The sequence below is a fragment of the Ixodes scapularis genome, unplaced genomic scaffold (assembly GCF_016920785.2).
Source record: "Ixodes scapularis isolate PalLabHiFi unplaced genomic scaffold, ASM1692078v2 PGA_scaffold3__209_contigs__length_174095766, whole genome shotgun sequence".
Classification (NCBI taxonomy): Eukaryota; Metazoa; Arthropoda; class Arachnida; order Ixodida; family Ixodidae; genus Ixodes; species Ixodes scapularis.
Window position 1 is genome coordinate 117183188 of NW_024609868.1, and position 25777 is coordinate 117208964.

The 25777-nt window shown below is 45.4% G+C and overlaps 1 protein-coding gene across 1 annotated transcript; it reads right to left on the reverse strand.

Moving 5' to 3' along the window:
- Positions 1 to 2990: 2990 nt before the first annotated feature.
- On the reverse strand, positions 2991 to 12470 carry LOC8050817 (cytochrome P450 3A5). The gene is made up of 4 exons (XM_029988060.4): positions 12040 to 12470; positions 10862 to 11051; positions 7674 to 7882; positions 2991 to 5393 (listed from the first exon to the last, which is right to left on the reverse strand). The coding sequence occupies exons 1-4, from the start codon at positions 12235 to 12237 to the stop codon at positions 4461 to 4463; spliced, it is 1530 nt and encodes a 509-aa protein (XP_029843920.4). The 5' UTR covers positions 12238 to 12470; the 3' UTR covers positions 2991 to 4460.
- Positions 12471 to 25777: the final 13307 nt, after the last annotated feature.

The following is a 25777-nucleotide window of genomic DNA, read 5'->3' on the forward strand; positions in this document are numbered from 1 at the left end:
TTTAGAGTCGTTCGTCCGTCGGCGATGAACTGTACGAATAGGCTTAGTGTTGAGCAGATCGCAGCGTTGACGCACATTCCGAGCGGCGAACATTTTCACTGTGCACTTCTTCAGCTGCACGGCGATCTGATTCGACCGCAATAGGTCCCAGACAAAATTGCCGAGCTGAACACCGCGCAATTTCACGTAACACAAACTTCGAAAACACCACGTCGCCTTAGCTGCGCCACACGGTGTGCCGCCTGCTCTCCCTCCGCACTGTTCTAGGGGTGTTAGATGACATGGATCACCCGGGGCACGGTCCCCGGCTCTTTACTTTCTACGGCCCTCGCGCCGAGTGCTTGCTCCTCGCGCGTTGGGCAACCTTTACCCGAGCGCAGAAGCAACGCCGCCGTTTTACCAAGCAGTGGTGGCGTGTCATGAAGAGTTGAGGCAGGCGTTACCAGACCTTGAAGTGCGCGAAGTGCCACCGGCTCGCGTCGTCGAAGAGCTCTGCGTGACCCGGATCACTCTTGAGCAGAGGGATCGGGCGAACGCCTTACCGTGGACCTGGTTGGTTTCTCGCCGCCTTCCCGGACCTGTGCAGGATTTTGAGTGGCGTCGGGGCTGGGGTGTCCTTCCAACAAGACAACGACTCCACCGCTGGGGCATTGTTCCCGACCCTAAGCGCCCCAACTATGGACAGGTAGAAACAAACACAGATGTTTTCTTTGATAGTCCCGTTGCGCGCTCATTTTGGCGCCTGGTGCACCAGGGCTTCCGGGGTATCGGCATCTGGAACTTTCTGTCAGGCGGTAGGTGCCCCCGCGGGGGATTCGCCCTGCTCCTGTTGGCAGTCGGCCAACTGCTTCTCTGGCAGAATCATAGTGCGGCGGTTGGCCAGCGACGACGATCTCGTGCAATGTGGCTCGTCCTCTCTTGACTGCGGGGTACCCTGCTCCGCCACCTAGACTCCGAGCTCTTTTGGTAGGGCGACGAAGAATTCCTCAGGCGGTGTTCTTGCCGCTACATCCGGCTGGTCGGTGGTCGCATTCACTTGCTTTTCGCGCGTCTCTCGCAGGTGTGAGAGAGGATGGGGTGAAGGGGGAGGGGGATTGGACGTTAGCCAGCGGAACGCTACACCTGGCTGACACTGACATTTATTAGCTAAAGAAAAGAACCCTCCTCGTGTGTGCTCATGAGATGTAAAGAGTGGCCATGTTTGGTTCGCTCAGTTATGTTTATTCGTTACCTATGCCCCTGGATCTTTGTAGCGTACATGTTCCTATTGTATACCGGTGTGATTTACGTCTTGCAGTTTACAGTGTCAATAAATTTTTCTTCACTCCTGTAACCTCTTCCGCTGTATCTGTTTCGGCGCCAAGATGGCCAATTAAAGCCAAACAAGACGTCACGTGCAGTTCCTCGAATGGCCGCTGCGGGTGAAATGGCGGCGTTATGTTCGCCATTAGCTCGGTTCTCGAGGATAGATCGGGGACACTTTTTCAGAGCAGTCTCTATGGCAGTTTCCCAACTGAGTGGTTTAGTAACATTGGTAAACACTAAAATGCCAATAAACATCAACACTAGTCACTAATAGCCATTTGTAGCCATTTCAATCAAATTTATCTAAAATTTGACACATAATCAGTAATAGCCGCTTGAAGCCATACTCATTTTAAGCACTGAAATAGCACATAATTGTTTAATGATCTCATCAATGTCCATCAGCAGCCATTTCAATTCAACCTGGTCAAAAATAAATACAAATAGCCAACACTATCCACTTGAAAACATTCCATTTAGTAAATATAAAAATAGCTCAAGCAATAGTTATCTACTAATAGCGGTTTGTAGCCATTTGCAGCCAATCTGTTCGAAAATATGTGCTTATAGCCAATAATAGCCACTTCAAGTCAATCTCATTCATAAACACTCAGACAGCAGATAATTGCTACTGGCTAACAGCCATTAGTAGCCATTGAGTCAATATGGTCAGAAATATATTCTAATAGCCAACAATAGCCGCCTGAAGTCATTCCAGTTTATAGACGCTTTGCAGCAGCTGTGCATGGACGCCGCCATAACTGACCTTCAGTTTTTGTTTCCTCTTATTTCGTTTATTTCACTTCATCATTACCATAGCAGGCCAGGTTATTGCCACATTAGATTCAACTGTGTCATTTCCTAAAGCATCGGCCTTTGTAGAGGATCGTCAACTACCGTTTCAGTTGCTCGGCATATCGGTAAGACAAGAGAAGGTCAGCAATGGCGGCTGTAATTTGGCGCGTGTGTAAAGCGTCTATAAACAAAAATAGCTCAGTTTTCATTAATCATTATTAATATTTGTAGCCATATCAAATATATATAAAAGTAGAGGCTGATAGCCAATATTAGCCAGTTGAAACCGTACGCATTCACCGAGGCCGAAATCGATACTTGTGAATTATCTCATCAATACCCACTGGCAGCCATTTAAGGTCAATCTGGTCAAACAAGATGATAATAGCCAACAAAAGCTACTTCAAGCCGTTCATCAGAGTAAGCAAACAAAAAGTCAGATAATTATCAATAGTAATAATTTCTAGTCACTTGGAGTCATTTCAAGTCGGTCTCATAAAAATTGATGCATATTGTCAATTGTGGTCACTTGGAGCCAAGGGCGTCTAATAACACATGTTTCAGTAGTAATAAAACCAATAAATCAACAAGCTCAGTAAAGGTCAATAATAATTTAGATTGTACGAAATCGCTATACAAATCCTGACTGCTCTGCATTTTGACATCAAAATATCAAGAGGTCCAATATCAAGAGCTTTTGCTCCCTATGCTCCATAAAAAAAAGGAAATATTTCATAGACTATCAATTTCTCTAGTGAGTCAGACCCACTTGATTCATTTCCGGGAAAAGTGGCGAGTTGTCCACTCCATACCGCCAGGATCGCTTTCTACTTCCGTCTCCCATTTTACCTCGGAGTTTCCTGTATTATTCTCAACAGTATTTGCCGGATGATTCGTTTGTATGACTACTTTGGGCCTTGACCCGATGTGATAACAATAATTAGAATGACACCACCCCGCCGACGTGCTCGAATTTTTAATAGAACAAGAGAGTATGTACACTGTTGTTCCCGTTGCTCAATTTACTCAGAAATAAACAAAGTTCAACATGTCTCTAAAAATCAGTCAGTTATTTGACAGTTCTTGCTTTCTTGACGATTTCTGTTACAACACCTATACTTGAATTTTAATGGTGATATTTGTTTTAAGACGACAATCCCGAACTCGTAGTTTTATCTTCGGCAGTTGCTCCTGCTAATTGAGAGTTCGCGCAGTCGAGATGCATCCTTCAACATAGAGCTCTTGCTTGCAGTCTAGTAGCGAAATTGGTGTATATTAAAAAAAGCTGGGAAGCAAAATATAAAGCGAAACAAAGGGCAAATGAGCACAGATATGTAAATATTATGGGAATACGTTAAAAGAGCGGAGTGACTTTTCGATCGAAAATGAATCGTCGAGATGAGATGACGATGGCGCATGCCATTTCTAGCGCTCGACACGTATAGGGAGTATTCACTGGCGGCCATAGCTGTGTGCGCGAATGCTGAGCACGTGCTGATGGTGAGCTTCCACAGTTCTTTTGCAACGTGCATTCCGTACCATCAAGAGTGCCGGTCTTAGTAGCCTATTGATGTGAGATCGTTCTGAGCATGCGCTCGAAACAGCACCCACAAATATGGCGTCCAGTGAATACTCCCTATAAATTCGGCTGCCTGCGGCCCGCGTCCCAACGAGTCGTGGGGCGCGTGCTTGAGACCCCTGCAATGGACGATCCGCAGGAACTAGACAGTGGTGGCAGATACCGTGCACGTGCGTAAAATAAAGATCATGAAAAATGGACAGAAAAAGAAGGTATCAATTATACAAAAGAACTAGACTGAAATGAGCGAAAATTTAAATGATTAAACGCGCGAAGGGTGCAGTATAGTTTCTTGTATGGGTGGTGTTCTTGTGTTTTATTTTGTCACTGAAGTGCTGACCGTTATGTTTGTCTTTTTCCTGTCACACGACTCTCAGATATCCGTTATAAACAGTGCTTTGTTGCAATCGTGCGATGCCCCTGAAAGTCAGGGTTGAAAACCTGTTATTGACATGTTTTAAGTGTTGTTGTTTTTTTTACACAAATGTCACACATTGAGATAAAGGGAATTCGTAACCTTGTTTCCAGGAAGAAGGCTGTATAAATAAAACTATTTATTAGTTACAAAAAAAAATCTACCGATTAGACGCTTGAAGCCACCATCAACAAAAGCACTCGGGAAGGGCACGATGATAATGATACAGTGCAGTGTGGACTAAACGGATTCTCCGTTTGTCGGAAATAAGACGCGCGCGAAAATGGAAATTGCACATTTTAAACAAGAACCAACTGCAATACGAGCACGACGAATGACACACATGATTTGTACAGAACTCCCGTGCTATCCCCTCTTACACAATTTGACAATGACTCCTTTTTCAGGGTTTATAACAACAGAAGGCACGACAAGCCTCAGCGGGTCTTGCGTTTGGTCACATTGAGCGACCTTGTATTTCCGAATGATTTTACAGATTGCCAGTTTCAGTTCCAGGATTGCGAATCTTTTTCCGATGCAAATTCTGGGACCCAACCCGAAGGGCGAATAAACTGAAGGATCGTACGCCTTATCGCCTTGGCTGAATCTCTCGGGAACGAATTTGAAGGGCTCGTGCCAGATGTCGGGGTCATGATGCATATGCCAAGTGGGTACGATGACATTCGCGCCGGCCGGAATGGAGTGTCCCATCACCGTCGTGTGCTCCCTACACAGTCGACTCACGAAGAGCACCACAGGCGGGTACAGTCGGAGTGTTTCACAAATGACCATGTCCAGATGTTTAAGCTGCTGAACACCGTCGTATGTCAACTCGGTAGCTCCTGGAAACGTTTCAGCGAGTTCACTGAATATCTTGTCTTGTTGTTCGGGGTACTTAGCGAGGATGTGGATGATAAAGGCCAGCGACGACGCCGTTGTGTCGAATCCGGCGACCAGAAATATGAAGCTGTTAGACAGAAGGTGTCGATCCTCCATAAGCTTGGACTTATGATCCGCTTTTGCCATTTCGTCACCCGCGCCTCTTTGAGCGTCGAGCATCAGCTGTAACATATCTGTGGCGTGGGGGCTTTGTCCACTTCGGCGAAACTCGACAACTTTGCGGACACTTTCTGTGATCTGTGTGGTTATGTCGTAGTAGCCAGCGTAAGGATACAGCCACTCCAACACTTTTCGAAGGACAGGAAATCGAATCATATTGTTAATAACTGGGTGGTCTATGTTGAACACTTGCTGCACTCCTAACAAAATTGGGTCGGTAGGATTCTTCTGGCAATCCACCTGCGGATGCGATAAAAAAGGAAATACAATGATTGTAAAATTGGGGAATAGACCGATTTCACTAAATGTTGGGCGCATGCGTGAAGCCGTCATAACATGAGTTCAGAGGAGGCAGGCGCCAGTGCCCGAAACGGCCCGTGCCGCTTCGGGCTCTGCGCGCACAGAGCTCCAGCAAGTTGATGCACGTGCAAAAAGACTAAAGTTCCCTCGATGCATCGCGGCAGCGATGGCGTAACCAAACTCGCTAATAAGATCAGTCTAGGGTGCCTTTATGTGCGCTCTGCTTGGGGTGATGACATCTGGCCATTTTGTTTCGAACGCTTTTTTTTTTTCTGAAGCGCGTGAAAGAGCGTGTCTCTGCACGCGTTCGTGGCGCTGACTGTGCTAAAGCGACATTTTGTTTCCTGCGATTTCTTTGTGTTTTCCCTGTGAGCACGTGTTGTCGGCATCGGGTACTACAAACGATGGCATCACCCTAAACAGAAGGACATTAAGGCACTCTAGATCAGTCTATTTAGCATTCACACTATTTTCTGTTATCAACCTGCTGTTTTTGTGGCTGACAAAAAAAAAACAAAAAAAACAAGCACTGAATAAGCAGTCAGACATGAGGTCGAATAACCGTTCACTATTACCTCCAACAGCTCAAAAAGAGTAAGTCACGGTCATCGCGCATTACCTCATTAACTCTGGGAAGCTACTGAGATCGACGCGTGACTCGGTGAGAACCATCAATAACCGAAATTGAAGCGACGAGCTCCTCCATCATAATTATACATCAGGTTCTTAAAGCGGTATTCGCAAGAGTGAGAAATTCCGGGGATTTCTCTCCCGAGCTCGCATCACGCGACGAAGATGTCAGGTTTTTGCAGTGCGGCGCAGTGACGTCGCCTCTCTTGCTAAGACTGGGTTGTTCGGACAGTACACGAAATCTCGGTTTAATAAAAGTACCTTGTTGCTTTTAGTTATATTTTCTCGTCAAACGCTTTGGTGTCATGTAGACCTATACATTCGTCTGCGGCAGTGTCAAAAATGAAAACTGCTAAATTGCACCCCAAACTTTCTGTCGACTTCATGCACATCTCTCCGCGGGTTTCTGCTCCATATGAATACAGTTCTAAGAAGCGCTGCAACGATTTTTCTACTAGTGGTGAATCCTCTTTAGAATTAACTCTTGGCACTCAAAATTTACAAAACACGCGTAAGCCTTTCTCTCTACACAATCGTAGTCGCAAAAAATATAAGAGCGCAGCTTTCACGGCCCCAACTCACAGCCACAACGTGATATTGGGTTGATTTTATGCCGCCGATGTTGTTCATAGGCTACGTCTATAATGAATGCAATCGTAGTGCTTCGAATCGCTCAGGTACCAATCGCACGCAGCCTGTCTTCCTATTTCTTCCTCTTCTACCCAGCTGCTGTCAATCAAAATAATGGTATCTCGGTTCGCTGCGATATGGTCGCATCCTTGTAAATGCAACCATAGCCCCGCGCTGCGGATGGCAAAGTACTGGGCACACACGGTGTTACAGACATTGCTAAGGCTCGGCTATTCCCGTCTATGGCTGGGTTTACATGAATCCGATAGTAGTGCTTTGGATCAAGCAGAGACATATCACACGCACCCTGTCTTCCTACTTCTTCCTTTTCTAGACATATACTGCCAATCAGAATAGTCGAATCTCGATTCCATACGCTATAGGGTCGCATCCATGTAAACGCAACCATTGCAGCATTTGAACTCTTGTTCCTAATGTCATCACGGCGACCCTTGTGCTATTTCATTAAATTTTGCAAAATAGAAAGTGAAAAAAAAAAGTTTACTTTTATCCGTGAGAGAACACCGCGACAAAACAAGCTACTTAGTCAGTGGCCTTTCGAACAAGTATATGCCTGCGTCTAACCAATGCCAATAAACTTGCACAAGTAAAAAAAAAAAAAAACACCCAATATTGTTGCACTGTCCTCGAAACTGCGGGCTAATATGGTGGCGTCTTGTGAATCTGCTGGTTGTCGTTTTTAATTTTATTCAAATACATTTGAAGGGCTGGTACATCTCTTGTTTAGTGCATAAAATTCTTATTTTTCATATGCGAAATTTACAAGTCTGAAATTTATCTCCTATACTGCTAAAAAGGTTTCCTCATTGTTGAGTTGTATTGTGACTGGTGGGATGCTACCCGGAATAAACGCGAATTTTATTTATTGCGACACGGAGGCATTGGTCATATGTTGTCCGTGTGACCTTGAATAATAGTGCCGAAAACTGGTTTCGTTACCTGCCAGGCGAAAGCACACTTGGTAATGACGTCCATGGAGTATCCTCTTGCCACCCGAAACATGTCCACGCTCTCTGCCTTGCTGGCAGCGTCGTCAAGGAGCTCTAACATCACGTCCGCAGAGCTGGCCATAATCTGCGTCATCAACTTCATCTTGGAACCCGTGAAGATGGGGTTCAGGACACTTCGAACCTTCTTCCATTCTTGACCTGGCCATCAAAGTACAAAGGATTGAGTCAGGAAAATAAAAGAAAGGAAATAATGACGGTAATGTTTGCTCAGATATCAAAAATATAGTTTCCCGATACCGTCTCTTCGTTGTACGCTCAGTTCCTGTATAATTAGATTTTTTGTAATTTGACAAAATAATGCACGTATTGATTGTTTTATATTATTTGGATTAAGGAGCAAGGCATACAGTCTGGCTAGTTGTTTCACTATTTAAAACGTAGGCTTTATATGGCTCTAATACAGACGAACAAAAAGCAAAAGTAACCATGTACCACACAAGGCGCTGTCCGAAGTGTATTGCGTTTACGATGAAAAGGCGATGGCATTGACGTAGAGGACGTCGTAATCAGTGTGTTCTGAAGATAGCGCCTTTTGTGAACACTCTATTCCTTGTGTCCTTCGTCTCTTTTAGAGTTTGTCTTTCTAGGAGTAGGCACTATTGCGTCACATAAAGCAACAGTTGAAGAATTAAGAAAAATAAATAGATGTAACCTTCAGAAGAGCGATTTTGATATTCATGTAAAGACCCATGCCGCACCTTAAAGCGTCTTTTTCTTCAATTGGTGTCATCTTGATAAAACAGCTCGGGGGGAATCTTGTATTTCGATTTCTTTCTTTGTTTTGAGAGAAAGAAATTGGCCCTTGGCATTTTTGGAGATTTTACAAAGGCGTTTTATTATATAAGTAACAATATACTATTAGAAAAGCTCGATCTTAACGGAATTTGAGGTAAAGAAACTTTTGTTGCTTAAATCATATTTTCACCGTAAAAAGTTTGTTTCTTTTAATGGTTTCGCGTCTACAACAACAACAATTATATTCGGTATACCATAAAAAAGCATCTTAATGCCGTTACTGCTTAATATATACATTAACGATATTGTAAACGCAAATCCACGGACTAAATCCGTAATATACGCGGATGACATGAGCCTCTTCTTTTATGACACGAGCCTCTTCTTTTCTGGCGAGACTGGCGACGAGCTTATCAGATGCGCGAACGTGACCCTAACAGCGTTGCCAACATGGTCCTCAGATAACGCGCCAAACATCAACGCGAGCAAGACGAAGACAATCATCTTTCGGCCTAAAACAAAAATGTTTCTAGATCTAAGACTGTTGTCTTAAATTCAAATGATATAGATATTCTAGACAATTTTAAGAATTTAGGCCTAATTTTCAGTCAGGACTTATCTTGGGAAAATTATGTAAGTTATTTACGCACTAGATTGTCAAAGGTCATTGGACTATAGTCTCTCGTAACCGTTCTATTCCATCCAGAAATGTTAAGCTTTTTTTACACAATACCTTATTTCTTTCTCACATAAATTATTGCCATCTTGTTTGGGGCACAACCACTCGCACAAATAAAAAAACACTCCTAATGCAAAAAAAAAAGAAAAAAAAATTGTGCGCTTCATTGAAATATTTTTTTTTTTGGGACTCTAGCTAGCGTCCAGGGTCTCTTTATAAAAAAAAAATAATATACCTCCTGTTTACAGCGTGTCCATGTATAGACTAGCGATCAGTTTCAAGTTAGAAAATAAAAGAAGTTGGGACAGCTCAGTAAAACTTGCACAGTAAAAAAAAACATAACAAAAAAAAAATGCAGCTTTTTACCCAGCTCGATCGGCGGAACATTGGACTGTTCCACTGTGTCACAACAACAATTCAATGCAATCACTTAAATACACACATCCTACTATAATGAACACCCTAATAAAAAAATAACATTAATATTATTTTTATTGCAATTTAAGAATTACGAACTGAACTATTGTTTGGCGAAAACGAATGAATCGATTTATGAGACCTGTTTGATATTTTGCTTTGTTATGTTGATTTTTTTCAATGTTTTACGCTATTGCTTTGTTTTTACTTCTGTATATACCACTACAAGAGAGACAGGGCTGTTCTTACAGCTTTTTACCTCGTTTCCTCCAGTTATGGATCAAAATGTAATATAAAGTTCCTTAATCAAATAAAAAATGGCGTTTTCTATTTTATTTTTAATTGGCGTTGATGAATGTGTGCTTGAGTCGTGACAGTTGAGTAACATATTTAACGCGGGCTCTACGTCCTTGCTCAAAGTTGAACCATTCCTTCTCCCGGAGTGTGTTCACTGGCTTCACATAGTTTCCAACATTTGGAAACTTGCGTGCATTCCGGATGCGATGCGAAAAAATAAAATGAAAAACAGAATCAGGTAAATGGTTTGTGGGAGGAGGTAACCATCATTGTTAAAACGGGAGCAACCTACGGGCACTATGATTTCTTGGTCACTCAGTGGGGCAGCTTTGTGTCCTGGAGAGATTCGAGAGATCTCCAGATTTGAAACCCTTCTACTCTTCTTTGATTTGTGCCGCCCGATCTAGTAATAAGACGTTACTTTAGGTATAAACAAAAGGACAGACATAACGACACCAAAGTCTAATTCTATGCGTGCTCACTTTCTCCTTAGTAAGAATAGTAAATAAAAACTTAAAAAAAAACCCACTAGCAACTTTACAGGAAAGGTAACACTGGCTGAACTCAGATCCTGGCAAGGGAAGTGTGAATTTGGTACGAACTTAATTGAGCTACGCAAACATGCCTGAGGCGAAAATATGAAAACACCAGTAAACAAAAATGGCAAAACATGAAAGAAGCTCGCTCTTAATATTATATTTGATGCGCAAATATTAACAAAAATGTGTATATTACGATTAGTTTCGCCATAGGTAAGAGCGTAGCCAAACCCTACGAGACACGGAAACACGGGCCAACGTGCCAAAAGTGCAAGGTCACGACCCACTCACTCAGCTTGACCTGTTTGTTTACCCGACGATAACAGGCAGAGAAGTATGACAAACACCGTGACGTCACATGTTTCTGCGCTTGGTATTCGGCCCCATCAACGCGCAGCCTCCCGGGCGCTCTGATGAAGGGTGAGAAACGGAGTACTGGAGCACGCTTACCTTCAAGTCCTATGATGCAGCTCTTAAAAGGTTCCACGTTTACCAGCTGTTGAGGTCTGTCACAGAAGATACTGGCACGCTTCAGGAAGATCTCTTTGATCAGGTCCACGTCCGTAATAACTATGTAGGGAATCTCGCCGACGTAGTAGCCGAACACCTTGCCGTACTGCTTGATCCAGCGCTCCATCACCTGTTCGTCAGTCACATTAATAAAAAAAAATGGATCTTGCTCTATTGATTTCTTACAACACCTGCATCGTTTAGAATTTGTTTTCAAGCTAGAGTACCCACTCTTGTTGTACCTAACAAAGCGTTCGAAAAATAATGGTATGCGGTGTTAATAATAATACCCGAATGCTACTCATTCGCGGTTTTGGATCGCAGGCTTTGTGCTTGCTACACGGGTGGTAAAGTTACCGCACACCCGGTGCTTCCCAGGTTCTTCGAGTTATCCTAAAATTTATTGATTTATGGGTTTCTGACGACGGTCAGCAAGTTTAGGACTGTCAGCCTATGTTTCTTTTTAACAAACTAAAAGTGACTGAGCAAGTTTTAGTTAATTATTTGAGTAATTAGTACGTTTATTGCAATTCATGACGTTCGACATGGCTGACAGTCGGTCCATAATTTTTGTTTTTCTTCAAACACTCTATTTTTAGTGGTGTTTGAAAGTCTTTGCAGAAAAAGCAGCCGGTATCCGTCACCTCTTGTCTGCGCTGGCACATCCTCGGTGCAATTGTTTGCGTACTACGACTCGTGCCACCACTTCCGATAAGTCCGGCATCGGCGGTCTCGGATGCTCGTATTATCGCGTACTCCAGCCAAGTTCCAGAGTGAGCGAGGCGCCAGCATCACCGGACTGTTACTACGACGGTGATAATCTTGTACTGTTCCTTCGGTCGTACTCTGATAAAAACACAATGCAAGAGTATATCGAAGAAACAGATGATAACTTATAATATCCTATAAAAACGAATCTGCGACTTATACTATATGCCGAATATAAATATTGTAACTAGTGAAATGCTTACGAAACAAGTCATGTAGAATGTTCTGTATTATTCTTTTTCATTTGGGCATCACGTTTGCGCATTAAGCTTACATCGAGCTATTTTATCATAAGAAAATTAATCTACGTTAAAAATGATTGCCCTAAAATGAACCGACGTGACACCCACCTGAACAGGATCCTTTTTCAGCTCTGTCCAGTTGCCTATGAGCAGCGACGGCTCGGGTCCCGGAATCCCGTATTTCCTGAGCAGGTCATGCTGGCGTCGCCGATGCAGCACCCATAAGCACACGGCGGTTGCTATGAGCACCAGGCCTCCGAGTCCCAACGTCGTCCAAAACGAGACATCCGTTGAAACCGTCGTCATAATACTTGGGATATCGAGCACACCACCCACGTATTCGCAGCACTGATCGCTTCGAGATTTCAGTTGCAAGAAGCCTTGACCTGGAGGTCTCGTCCACGGTACGTGCCTCCCGTGATTGTGGCCTCGAATGTACCGCGAGCCACTACGATTCTCGCAATCCAGGAAGCCCGTCCGAGGCGACCGAAGGCCGGCACCCGTTTGTGTTGGCTTTGAAAGCAGCTGCTGCGATACGGTTCCCATGACGACAAAGCCCGTTTATTTCAAGGCGACTGGGAAAGGAGGATCAGAAGTGAAAGTGAAGGCTGCGCCTGATTTCACACTAGATGTCGAGGTCGGGAGCCTGGCGGGTCGTTAAACTCATATTTACTTTTTTTACCTTTCAAGTTGTGATTTACAAAATTACTGCACTTTCTTTATTAACAATTCGTTGCGTAATGTTCGCCATTCCAGACCTCCGCTCGCCCTCTCGCGGACGAACGATGAACCAGAGGAGCGGGGACGGCGCCGGCGGCTCGGAGAAGGGTGGCAGGGGCTCTCGGCCTTGGTGCCTCGGTGCTGCGATTACTGCGTCGTTCCAGTCAGCGTTTTCGTACGTGAAGCAGTTCAACAAAAAAAGTGAGCGCGTTAATATCGACATTCTTGTCTTCCAGCACGCAACAGACGGAAGACAAGTATTGCACGAAAGGACCGCAATGTATGATTTCATTAGGAACTTTTCGTATATCGCATACGCTGCAGATTTCTGGTCTTGTGATCAGCAGCTCAATATGTGCTTGCCGTTACGGCAGACGCCCGCGCTAGTGGTGTAGAGCTCTAGCGTACGTTGTACGAAAGGTCTATTCTTTGCTCTAAGTAGGAGAAAACTGGTCGTCGGCACGTCGAGGAATAGACATCGGGAATGGCTTCGCGTTTTTGGGCCTTTACAAAGTACGTGACAATTTGCTCCAAGCACTTTCAAAAGAAAGAATTCGCGAACTTGCTTTCAGGTAATTACAAAGGCAAATAAAGAAATTCTCGAAGCATTTTAAGCCCGTCTGTGTTAGGCAGCCCTTCGTCACGAGAGCTTAGAACTGACAGTTTTGGAGAGGCGGGTCGCATCGTTATCAATATCACGTCACACAAACGTACGATACATTAAATGTATCGCTGCGATAAAGCAATAAATGAAACCACTAAACACGCCGATAGCGTTGATAGGCAAATTTAGCATAGCGTTACAAGAGGCTACCGCGATCACGGCAAGGCTTCTGGCGCGCGCTTAAAATTGTGCTTCAAAGACGCAAGGCGAGCTTCCGGTTGCAATGCTGCGTGCACCGCACGGTAGCCTGCGGTCACATTATCATATTACAAAGCTTGTCGTAACTTCGCATCAATAACCTCTGCGATGTTTAATCACGTGTTGCAAGGCACTAAAACCGCTACGGTGAGTGGCGAGCTCCGAGCCTATGACACGAGGACATGAATACATGTGAACGCTGTTTTCCAGGAGCATGACGGTCACCGTGCGCGGCTCGCTTTTTAGGGCACTGAAGCCGGGGTAACACTGCTTATACAGAAGACAAAAAACAGTCTGCATGCAGATTTGAACGCGAGTCACTAAGAGATCCGTGCTTCGAATGGCCCATGTCAAGAAGTTAAAGGAGAAAGCTTGGCAGGCGGCTTTCGAACCACAGGTATTGTGGAGACTCGTGCTTGCAGACTGTCTTCTGTATGACGTATGGGCAGTGTAACTCCGCTTAAAAATAATCTAAAAATATTTTTGAAAAAAGAAAAATAGTTTGAGGGGATTTTAAGAGTATTTTTACCACGTGAATTCAAATATCACGTCGTTTTTTGTTTTTTTTTATCAAGGTGTAACTAAACGTAAGAAAACGCGGGAAAATACGAAAACCCTTCGACCAGTCGCCGCGTCATACGCAAATCTTTCGGCCGCCAAGCGCGTGTCACTTGCGTAAACAGCGCGTGCCCTTGAAAGCTTGCAAGATATTAGGGAGTTTTAGAATAACGTACGCAATTTTAGCGCACGCAAGCGCTAATTTTAGCGCTTGCATTAGCGTACGCGACGCGAGAGAGTTTTAGAATAGCGTTTCTCCGCCGCGACGCAAAAGCCCAAACATCTGGCGCTTGCGAGGCCACCAAGATACAGTAAAATGTTTTGTTTCACACACGAAATGATGTAAATTTAAAAAAAAAAAAACTATTTTTTGGTCCAGAGTAGCATTTTAATTTGTTTAAACATGAGAACGCGACGCGAGCGGTTGACCGGTCGCGTCCGCTTGCGTCGCCTCGGCAAGAGAGGTCTCGTGTACTGACCTTCGCACATCGTTCCTTCGCCGTGAAATGTTCGCGCGTCGCAAGCATCAAGCTGCCGGTGATCGCTGCCAAACCGAGTACAATGTCGTCCCGTATTGAAAATTGCAGTCGCGAGGATGCCGCCGACGTCGCACTCACGACGCCGCCAAAGCAGCCGCCGACATAATCCTGGAAGCCGCCATTTTTTTTAACTGTGCTCGTCTTGGATTGAGCCAACTTCTCATCACGAATCCTCCTTGGAGAAGCGCAAAGATTCTTTGCGTACGCACGCTATTTCCGAAAAAAAGCGCGGGCTAAAATTGCGCACGCAAAGCGCAAAACCTGGTTTGCGTTCGGAGCATGCGCAGTGGCGACGACGCTATTCTTTGCGCACGCAAAGCTTTAGCGTGCGCTATTTTAAAACTCCCTATTAGCGATGTGCGCAGCCAAAAGCGTCGCTGTGGTCAGTCTGTCTATGCTAGATCGCAAACTCAACGATGAAGTTAACTCAATCGGTCGCTGATTGGCTGCCCTTTTGGTCACGTGATGTGACGTTGCGATTGAGTTTTTCCCTACGGATTCCGATGGAGTTCGAGCTATGCTGGTGAAATAATGAAGTTCGCGGTGACGTCAAAATGTCGTCACGATTGAGTTTGGCGATGGAGATAACTTTGTAGTAGTCGGGCAGCAAAAGTTGCCAAAGTCAATGAAGATGGCGACGTTCAAGCTCGCGGACGGGGCGGACCAAAGCGGACTATCGCTACGTTTTTATGTGTTCGCCGTTCAAGGTTCGCCAGGAACGTAATCGGGGAATACTGCCCGACACTCGCTGGTGCTGACATTTGCCGTGGAAGCTTTGCCGGCGTCGCGAGGGGCCCCATATGGTGACCGCCGAGCAGCAAGTGCTCTTTTTGAGCGTTGCTGGCGGCACAATTTGCTGCGACGAAGACGGCACCGTGTGTCGGTGTGCTGCGAGTCGCATTCTTTGGATGCTACAGAGGCGATAATCGATAACCCGGGGCTGAAGGTGGGTGGGCTTCGCGCGCCAAGTGAAGACGGAAAGACGACGACCAAGAAGTTCAGCGATACGAATTCAGTGGTGTTGGTAAGTGCTCGATACACATTTTCTCAATGGGCTTGCACGAGAGCTCTCGGTAGAAAACGGGTGCCTCGTTCACCGTGATGAGTGTCGTGTGAGATAGTCGCACGGATTCAAGCTTACTCGTGATTGCATGTGTATCATCCAAATGTCTCGGGCCTCAACATCCGGAAATTGTTCTGCTGCAGCACGTTGTGTACGTTTTCATTTTACGATTGCAGGTTCAAACTGGTACAGTATCTTGTTCTTTTGATTGTGTTGTCTGAAACGTTTCTGCTGCTTTTCTGCCACACCGGGTAGGGCGCCTCGTCAAGCTGCAAGCCATGCAGCTTGACGTTTGACATTATATGTCCCATCTCCCACCTTTGTATATAAAGAAAAATAAAGAGATTATTAACTCAATTGACACCTCTTTGCTCTGAAGGCATAATTTTGGGTATTGTGCAAGACAAGTGGAATATATTTTTGAAAACCGGAGACGACGGTCGAAGAAGGGGACAACACACAAAACGTCTCCTTCTGTTGTCCCCTTCTTCGTCCGTCGTCTCCGGTTTTCAAAAATGTGTAACATCAACCAGCTCGCCTGCCTACTTACTTTATCTTCAAGTGGAATATCTCCATTTTTTTTTCAACTTTTTTATTATTACATTTTCAGCCTTTATATACAAAGCTATGCAACTACTATCTCCAAGTAGAGGCTGCATTAGCATATAGAATTTCTATCTAGTCTTGATGTGCTTTTGGACAACTGAAAAGGTTATGAAACATTCATGTCAGATACCGCCTCATTGTTGTGTGCAGGTGACAGCGACAAAACCCTGAAGCCATGCTTGCACACCAATTCCTCGCAACCCCAATGGATGCTCTGCTGTTTTGACTCCAAGCTTAACAAAAAGCATTGCTTAGGATTCTGTCGTAGAGCAGTGAATAGGATGCTGAAAAGCAGGTTCCGGTGGTTGTAAAGGTGCTAGGCACAGTAACATCATTTGACTTTCTGCACAATGCGGGCTTGTATAGCTCTATTTTGGGGCCTCTCCCTTGAGCCCCAAGAGTCCGACCCCGAGGACGGTGTAAGCTTTGACAGCAGAGGACGCGCTGTGCAGTGCTGAAAATCTGAGAGGTGGCCACCTCTGCAAGTATGTGCTGCCTACCAGGGTCTCCCTGCTCAAACTTGAAGCCTGGCAGCTGTTGAGGTTACTACGAGCTTTGTCTCTCGTCACATCTGCGAAATATACTTGTGTGTATCCGCTTGCAATGTTTTGTCATACTTTGTAACTTGCCAAATCAAGTAGACACAGTAAGTCCCTTTGGCTGCAGAGTGGTCTACCTAAAAGACAGTTCAAGCAGAGTTTTGGTATGGCACCTAAAAATGGAAGTTTGTAATAAGTTGATGTTTCTGAAAAAGCTTTTTAACACAATGTTTTTGGCAGGGTAACCTTGCAAAAATGCAAACCGCATAAGCGAAACGTCGAGGCATTAGAATAGAGAATAAAAGAGGGCCTCCTCATGGGTGGCATCTTGTTTCCCATTGACTGCATAAGCATTCTGGCTCTAACAGTATATTGTTCCAAGCATAGAGGAAGAAAAGGTGAAGAATTAACTGTGGTTGCTGGTATCTGGACGATTGAACCTGCACCGCCGTGTCACCGTTAATTGTGAAATTTCTGGTGCCCTGTATATGAAATATACATCGACATCTGAAGTCGAGATACGAGTCCCGGCACATAAACAATTGCACCGAGATTTCCTGACCCAAAATTTGTATTCTATGTATGACAATTTTGTCGAGTGACCAAGCTAGTGCTGCAAACCTTTTTTCCATGCTATACTGAAATCATGACGGACGCAAAATGGTGCCTAGGGAGCATGTTTTATTGTGCATGGAAATTCTGCACCCCCATGAGGGGCAGCACGAGTGTGGCCAGTGAAGATGACTGCTGGGTATGTGGAGCTGCTTGTCCCTCCACAGCCTGCAAACAAAGTACACGAAAAGGGTGAAGGTTTATAAAAACAAGCATTTTGAAAGACTATGTTACAGAAATTGCATAGAACAAGAGAATCCCAGGGGTGTGGTGAGCAGTAGTGTATGGCATACCACTGCTTTTATCTTTTTAGAACTCTTATGCAGTGCTGGAATTATCAAGAATGCGAGACTCCTGAAAGACATTTTGTTTATGCGGGCACCTTTCAACCAAGGAACTGCTCAGACCAGCAAGCTCATGCTGTGGGTCTTCCAGTACAACACGCAACCTGTGAAGCAAGCAGCCTTGAGCAATGTGCACCTAGCATGATCCAATTACTTTGCAGCAGACAGGCCTGCTCTGTCCATCACATGAAAAATGGAAAGTGAAAAGTTGGAAATCACTCACTTCGAAACACAACACAAGGTCCGAAAATGAAAAGGAGCGAAAAAGGAAGAGTCCTGCATTCACTTTCCTTTATGCTATAACTGTCTGTCATAACTGATTCCCAATGACAAGTTAACTGTTCCCGTCAATGTTTTTGGCGCTGTGGAAGTCCAGCTCTTCCGCATTGCATTGAGCAAACAACAAAGACTGTGAGCCCAAGCTGCTCTGGGTGTAACTCAATAAAGCAAGGACGAAGAAACTTGGCCTGGAATAATTCATTAGTGCCATATGACGCAGGTTTTCTTTCGACGGTTCTCCAAACAATGCTTGCCAGCCAATTTTAGACCTTGACTGCACTTCTCTACATCTAGGACACTCGTGCTGTAATGTTGGGTGCCCAGCAGCATGTGCAGTGCAACCAGCTGCTCCCGCTGAGTGGGCGAGAGGTCCTAAACAGTGCAGCTGGGGGCAGTTCAGGCCCCTCACCATCCAGGGTGGCAGTGTACAGCTGCAGCTGAAAAAGATTAGCACAAGTGACCAATGACCGGAGTAGCAAAATTGCGACAGGCAGCGCTATTGTTCCCGAGCGCGCCGATAGCAAGTGCCAGTCATGTTCCATGTCTCAACGTTGGTGGCTGCCAGAAAATTGAGGGATAAGATAGCTTTCGGAATGCAAGCTTTAGGATGGGCTGCTTTGTGCCGGCCACCACCGTGTCGCGATTTTGCTGCTCCGGTCGTTGGTCGCTTGTGCTTATCTTTTTCCACTGCAGCTCTACCTGATGGCTGGTGCACAGCTGACACGACACAGTTTCAGCAGCATGCATACATGGTTTGCAGGTAATGTCATGTCAGTATAAAAGACAAGACCTTTGAGTACTTCCAAGGGCACCGTGTTGGGGACCACCACTTGGTACATGTCAGATGTGGTTAATGGCAGAGGCTGCTCATATTGCCATGCGCGTCTCCGAGCAAGCTTGCCCGTGGCCGAATGGTTATTGTGCTTAGCTTGCACACAAAGGGCTGAGGTATGATGCCTGGCCACACATGCACCTTTTTGTCATTTCTGTAAATGTTGCATTCTGGTTTAATTCAAGAATCCCATTGCTTGTTCAAACTCAGAATGTTCTATGCACCGAACTTTCTATGCCGATTGTTCCAGAAGTCCACGCATATACATGAGGGGCTCTGCGTGGCGATACAGAGAGAGTCTCGCTCTTGCGCTCAATCGTGCTACTGCGCCGACCTTCGATGCCTGCGATGCTACCTCTTTGTATTTTTGTTTTTGGCACAAGTTTGCCAAATTAAACGTTTAGTTTCTGTTCATTCTTCACCTGACCATCTGTCATTCGCGAAATTTTGGTGGATGTGCGGGACATTAACAAAAAGGTGCATGCGCGGCCAGAAATCGAACCTTGGCCCTTTGTGTGGGAAACAAGTATGAGAACCATTCGGCCACAAATGCGCTTGCTCGGACATGTGCGGGGAAATATGTGCTAGTGCAGGCACTTGGGCTAAGCCTAGGCAGAAGTTTAAACCGTCAAGTGATGATGACAAAGTTTGTCCGTGTTTGTCCAGTTCAGTACGCAGAAAATATTGCTCTGTGTGGTGGCGAGAACCATCTGCTACTTACTGTCAACTGTGACAGATTGTGATATCTAGCCAAAGGTGGAGGACGTGAATACCCGAGTGCAAAAAATGAAGAGAAGTATACAAAACTGCACGCCGATGATTTTGCTGAGTTCGACAGGCAATGCCCAGCCAGGTGCGTCCTGCTTCCACAGCCCTTTGCAGCAAATATTTTTAGAAGTGGACCTTTTATATAAATAGCAGACACCGGTTTTGGAATTGGTGAGCCAGTTTTGTCTTAGTGTCATTCCCTTGTCAGTTTCAGGGCAGTGGGTAGATGTGGTGCTGCCGGGAATGTTCGGTGGAAGCAGGTTGCTGTTGGGAAACAGGACCGCAGGCACCGTCTTTTTCCTGACACAGTCTCATTAATTGGATCTGTGTCTTGTCCCATACAAAACTCAAGTAACCATGTGTGGATTGTCTCTGTACCATGTTTACACTTAAGTTTTTGTAAGTCTTGCTGAGGTGTCACCTTGCTAGAAACATCACGGTTGGACCTACAGTCACCTTGCGAGCTACCGACCAGGCACAATATGTTAATGACAGCATCTTCTACATAGTTATGCACAGTGCAGGTCACATTTTTGAGCAATTGCTGAGATGGGTACAAAAGCTGTCACTTTGGGCCACTGGAGCCAGCGCAGTTCACCATGATCACAGTGTAGCAAAGCTGCAACCCCACAACATCAATGGCCACCAGCATGAGGCTACCGACGGCACTCATGCATAATACATGTCCTGACACAGGCGCAAACCACGTATTATGGAGATGAATCCAGACTGTTTTTTATACCTACCATTTGGTGGTGGTGGAGCTGCCATCTGTGCTGGGTCCTCACTAGCACCTTTGGCCACAGCAGATGAGTCCTGCATCATCCAATCAAACACAAGTTAACGCACAACAAATTGGCAGCCTTTCTGGTTCCGCGTTGATGTAATGCCCAATTGCCTACACTTTAGAATTCAGGTATCGGAGTGCCTCATGCACAGCTCTAGAGAAATTAACTCGTCAGCTTGAGCGCTACGATCCGAGCTTTCAAAGAAACATCACGAGGCAGCACACTCGTGCAAAGTCAATAAGACCAAAAACAACACAGTGTCTGTTTACTACAAGTAGCAAGTTTTAGGAGACCGTTACCGTGTTCTGCGGTGGCCACGGTACGGCTGGTAAGGCTTTAAGCGCGCTGAAAAGCATGCTTCAAATATACAGCGCGAGCTCCCAGTAGCAATTTCGCTGCGCACGGCAACGGTACGCTAAAACCGCCCATTGAGATGCCATGCACTTACTTACCAACACTGCAGCCGAGATGCCGAGTGGCGACGGACGAGGCGCGTCCGCCCTCGAAATCATGCGCCTTCTTCCTTGTCTTAGCGAGGAACCTTTCTCATATGGGCCAAGATTCTGTCCTACTCCTCGAGTTCAGCGAGGACACTTGGTTCACGTCCCCCACCGGACCGCCGAGTGGTAATCGCGACGTGAAAAAGCCCGACTTGACAGCAAAAATTCCAAAAGTGAGGCAAATCTTCGTACAGACACACGAGCACTTTTCGTGCGACATCCACCGTCGGCCATGACGATTCATCACGATCGCGATGCAGCTCACGCATTGCGATCATCTAAATTGTTTCACTTACGTAAAAAGACATGATTCATGCGACCTAGACTTAACACCGGTAATTATATTTAGATTGTACCGCATTATACATTTTCATAAGTTAAAAATGTTGCTTTTACAAGACCCTTCGATGTGGCGTTGCGCATTTCCCTCTGGGGACATATTTTGGGGACAAATTCCGATGAAGTTTCAACTCAATCGCCACTCTCCGTCGACGTCATCAACGCGCCGCGATGAAGTTCCCTGCCAGTTGAGTTCGCCGCCGATTGAGATTAGGCTCCTCCCACCGGCGACGTCACGATGAAGTTTCTTCATCGCTTTTTCCAGCATAGACAGACAGATTTCCACGATCGGCCAAACCATGGGCATAGCACTGCCAGATTGTCAACGTTAACTGTGTTAGTTTCGGATTGCAATGGCTCCTAGCTTCTACTGTGCTTTTTAAACGCACCATCGAACTCGTCTTCGCGCCCGATGGTAAATAGCCAGGATAACAACTGGTGACGTCACGGCGAGGCAAATCCCAGTCGTGACGTCACGGAGGGAAACCATAAGAGTGCGCCACCGAAACATCTCGGCGATAATATTCCCTCCCACTGGTGCCAGTTATGACGTCTTCTTCTGACCTTTTTAAAAATAGCAGGAGTGCACGTACATAGCCTTGATAGACGCTGAAGATGCGCGAGAGCGAAGATTTCGACGATACTTTAAAAATCTATTTTCTGCAGCCTCCGTACACCACATCGAAAAATAATCTCGATATTCGTGATCCTGCAGGCCAAATAAAGACGATTTATGTGTTTTTTCCCTCCCAAACGCAGGATCCCTTCAGTTTCCCTTTAATGGCCAGGAAAAGCGCAAACAGAACGCTATCTCTATTACCCTCAAACACTTTTCGCTAGAAAGAGTGACGTGGTCGGTGGCCAAACCGCGCCCTCGCCCTTCACAGAGCTTTGCAAATTAAGGTTTCGGAAACTTTTAAATAGCAACATGCTCGTTTTTCTAGGGCAAATAAACTACTCCGTCACCCGTAATATGCTCCTGCCCTAGCCATTTCGCATTTTATAGAGAAATAAACTATTTTTAACATACCGATCAGCGTCAGCGAGTAGGCGCACGGGGAAACCTGGAGAATCTATCCACGTCTCTTCTACCATCTTGGCACTATACCGCTCCGGCATCTACGTTGGAGTTGCGAATGGCCGTGATATTACGAGTGTAACTCTGATTCCTGCCATAGCTAAAGAAACGCAGGGCGCGGTCAACTACTATCTTGCTTTTGCGCTCCGCGATTTGTTGTTGCGTGCTCTTATCGACCAATGCCGCAATCTGATTGGCTAAGAAGCCGCCACGCTTTTCATTTCTTAAGCCTCTCGGGGACTATAGTGAAGCGCTAAAATAAAATAAAAAAGCGCCGTTAATTTACGTTTCCATAATGCAAAACATTCATCTCTCATAGTATTTAGTGCGTGGACTCAAGGTATTAGTTCACAACCAGGAAGCTATTTTATGAAAGAAAGAAGAAAAAAGAGTTCAGGTTGTCTCAACGCGCAGTAAACGTGAAGCTTGATTTAAAGCTGGACTCAGTCTTTCGCAAATATGCCAATGGTCAAAACACTGTTGACAAAATTACTTAACGCACGAAGGACGAGGGCAAGACAAAGCGCGGGTGTAAGAGGAGCTTGCGAATAAAAACGTGCACACAATAGACCGATCTCACCAGCCAGTTTCACTTAGGGTGCCTCAATGTCCTTCTGTTAAGGGTGATGCCACCCTTTGTAGTACCCGATGCCGACAGCACGCGCTCACGGGTAAAATACAAAGAAATTGACGAAAACAAAATGTCGCCATAGCACAGTCAGCGCCACAAACGCGTGCAGGGACACGCTCTTTCACGCGCTTTTAAAAAAAAGAAAAATAAATGTGTGGGACAAAATGGCGAGATGTCTCCACCCTAAGCAAAGCGCACATGAAGGCACCCTAGTTTGACTACGCCACTGCTGCTGCAATGCATCGAGGGAACTTTAGTCTTTCTGCACGTGCGACAACCCCGCTGGACCTCTGCACGTGTGGAGCACGAGACGAAACGAGCCCTCGCACGCACGACTGTCTGCCTTCTGTGAACTAAAGTATGGCGGCGACACGCATGCGCCGAACGCCTAGTGAGATCGGTCCATTGAACTCGACACACTATAATTTAGGGGTGTAACGTATTACAACAACGAAGGGCGTCTGCACTCCAAAAAAGCCCGTGAGTCTGCTTTCCCGCACAACACTCTGAGAGCCAATCACCGCAACTTACGGAGGCAGCTCAGCGAATGACGATGCCGAAACATCTGTTTAGACCAAGAAACGCAGTCTGAGTTGTGACATTAAGCAATGCAAGCGTGACGTTTTGCATTGCTTAATGTCAAAACTCAGACTGCGTTTTTTGGTCTAAATATATGTTTCGGCATCGTCATTCGCTGAGCTGCCTCCGTAAGTTGCGGTGATTGGCTCTCAGAGTGTTGTGCGGGAAAGCAGACTCACGGCCTTTTTTTAGAGTGTGGCGCGTCCCAGCGGAGGGCTGAGGATTTATCAGGACCACCTCGTGATCTTTTGACGTGCAACCAAAATCACTTCTAAACGGCGCCTTCTCCGCAATAAGCCTTTGTCAGACGGCGGGCATCTCGTCCGGGATTCGAACCGGCCACCAAGGAGTCCGTATGACGGCGCTTTGATTCGGAGCAACATAGGGGGCTAAACGACATATTGGCCTGCCATTTTAAGTGGTTTCGACTCCGAGATTGAAGGTGGTTGCGTCTTGGATTCCTTGCCCAGGTTCCAGCAGCTGAAGCATGTTCCTTGTTGGGGAGCGTTGTCCCCTTTTGCGAAGGTCTACGATGTTGCGGACGTCTACCTGGTTTTTAGTTCGTTACGGCAAAATAGTTTACGAAAAAAGAAAGTGATCGAAACACCTTTCGCAAAATTGGGGCTTGAACTCGGCAATTTATGTGCCTTTTAAGAGTTACCTGCTCGAAATAGTAAGAGATGGGTAATCAATATTGGTTTGACAATCCAGGTAATGGGATGATAGATTTGTTGCAATAAAAATACGGAACCAACGACCGATTTTGCTGTCCCTGACAGGCATTTCTGTGCAATCATATTATTTTTGTAGCGCCAATTTCTAAATAAATTGCACGTGATAAAATTTGGTAGCACATACTTTCGTATTACATGTGAAATCATTCACCTGTGACTTCAGTACATCACAAGTTTTGCTGTAAAATGAATCATTTAGGTAGACTTCAATAAGCTAGTTTTTAAAGTAAATTGTTACTTTTTATTTTGTTAAAGAAAGGAAAGAAAACATTTTACCTTTAGAATTTGTTTTCACATTAAAATAAAATATAAGAAAATTGGCAGAAAGCCTGAAATCGAATGAAACCGCTGATCTCCTCCGGCTTCACGTTTTGTGAAAACAACTGTGACGGTGGAACTTTCCGAATCCCTCCCCTGCTGATAAGGCCACGGACGGCAGCTTCGGCAGCATCGACATCAATCGCGATTTCTACAAAGGCAGCGGAGCGCCTGTCGTCAATCAGTGGGCACGGCATCCAGGCTACCAACATGACGCCTAACATCCCACTTCTGTTCATTGTGCAGGTGAGTAGAAATGACCTACCCTGTTCAATTAGGTGTAACAATCCTTGTCTTATTGTCCTGCCGTGCCCACGGATGTGCCTAAAGCGTTTTTTAGACCTGATATTGCTTCTAAGCGGCGACGTTGAACGTAACCCTGGTCCCATGACCGTAGCACAGGCTCTAGCTAGGATTGAAACTTTTGTTACCCAATTACATGAAGGTCAGGCAGGTGTCGTGGTACAACTAAAAGAAATTACTGACGAGCAAAAACGCACAAGTGACTCATTATCTGCTTTAACAACGCGTGTGACGACTATTGAAACTGATCTTGCAATCTGTAAATCCAAAGCAAACGCGGCGACTGAAATCGAAACGAAGGTTGAATGCCTTCTTTCCGAGATAGCGCTTTTGAAACGGCGCTCCGATGATGCCGAGAGTCGTTCCCGACGATCGAACTTACTTTTTTTCGGGCTTCAAGACACTGCTAGGGAATCGTGAGAGGAATCTGAAAAACTAGTTCTCGACGTATGCGGTGATAAACTAGGCATACAGATTACCCCTGATACGATTGAAAGGGCCCATCGAATCGGCAGGTTTCATCCCAATAAAAACCGACCTATTATCGTAAAATTTTCTTTTTTTAAACACAAAGAAGCTGTGCTGAGATCATGCTCCAAGCTAAAAGACACCAACGGGTCGGTTAGCGAAGATTACCCAAAGAATGTTCAATTCGCCAGAAAAATGCTTCTACAGTTCGCCCGAGCCCAGGGAGGCCTCTACAAACTTCGCGTTGACAGATTACATTTGGGGAATAAACTATTTATTTTCAATTACGAGACTAAGCAAATCTGTGAGGGCAGCCCAAACGAATCGAACACTGCGTCAACAATTCTGCCACCTTGAAGTTAAAAAATGTCGCGATAAAGAAACCA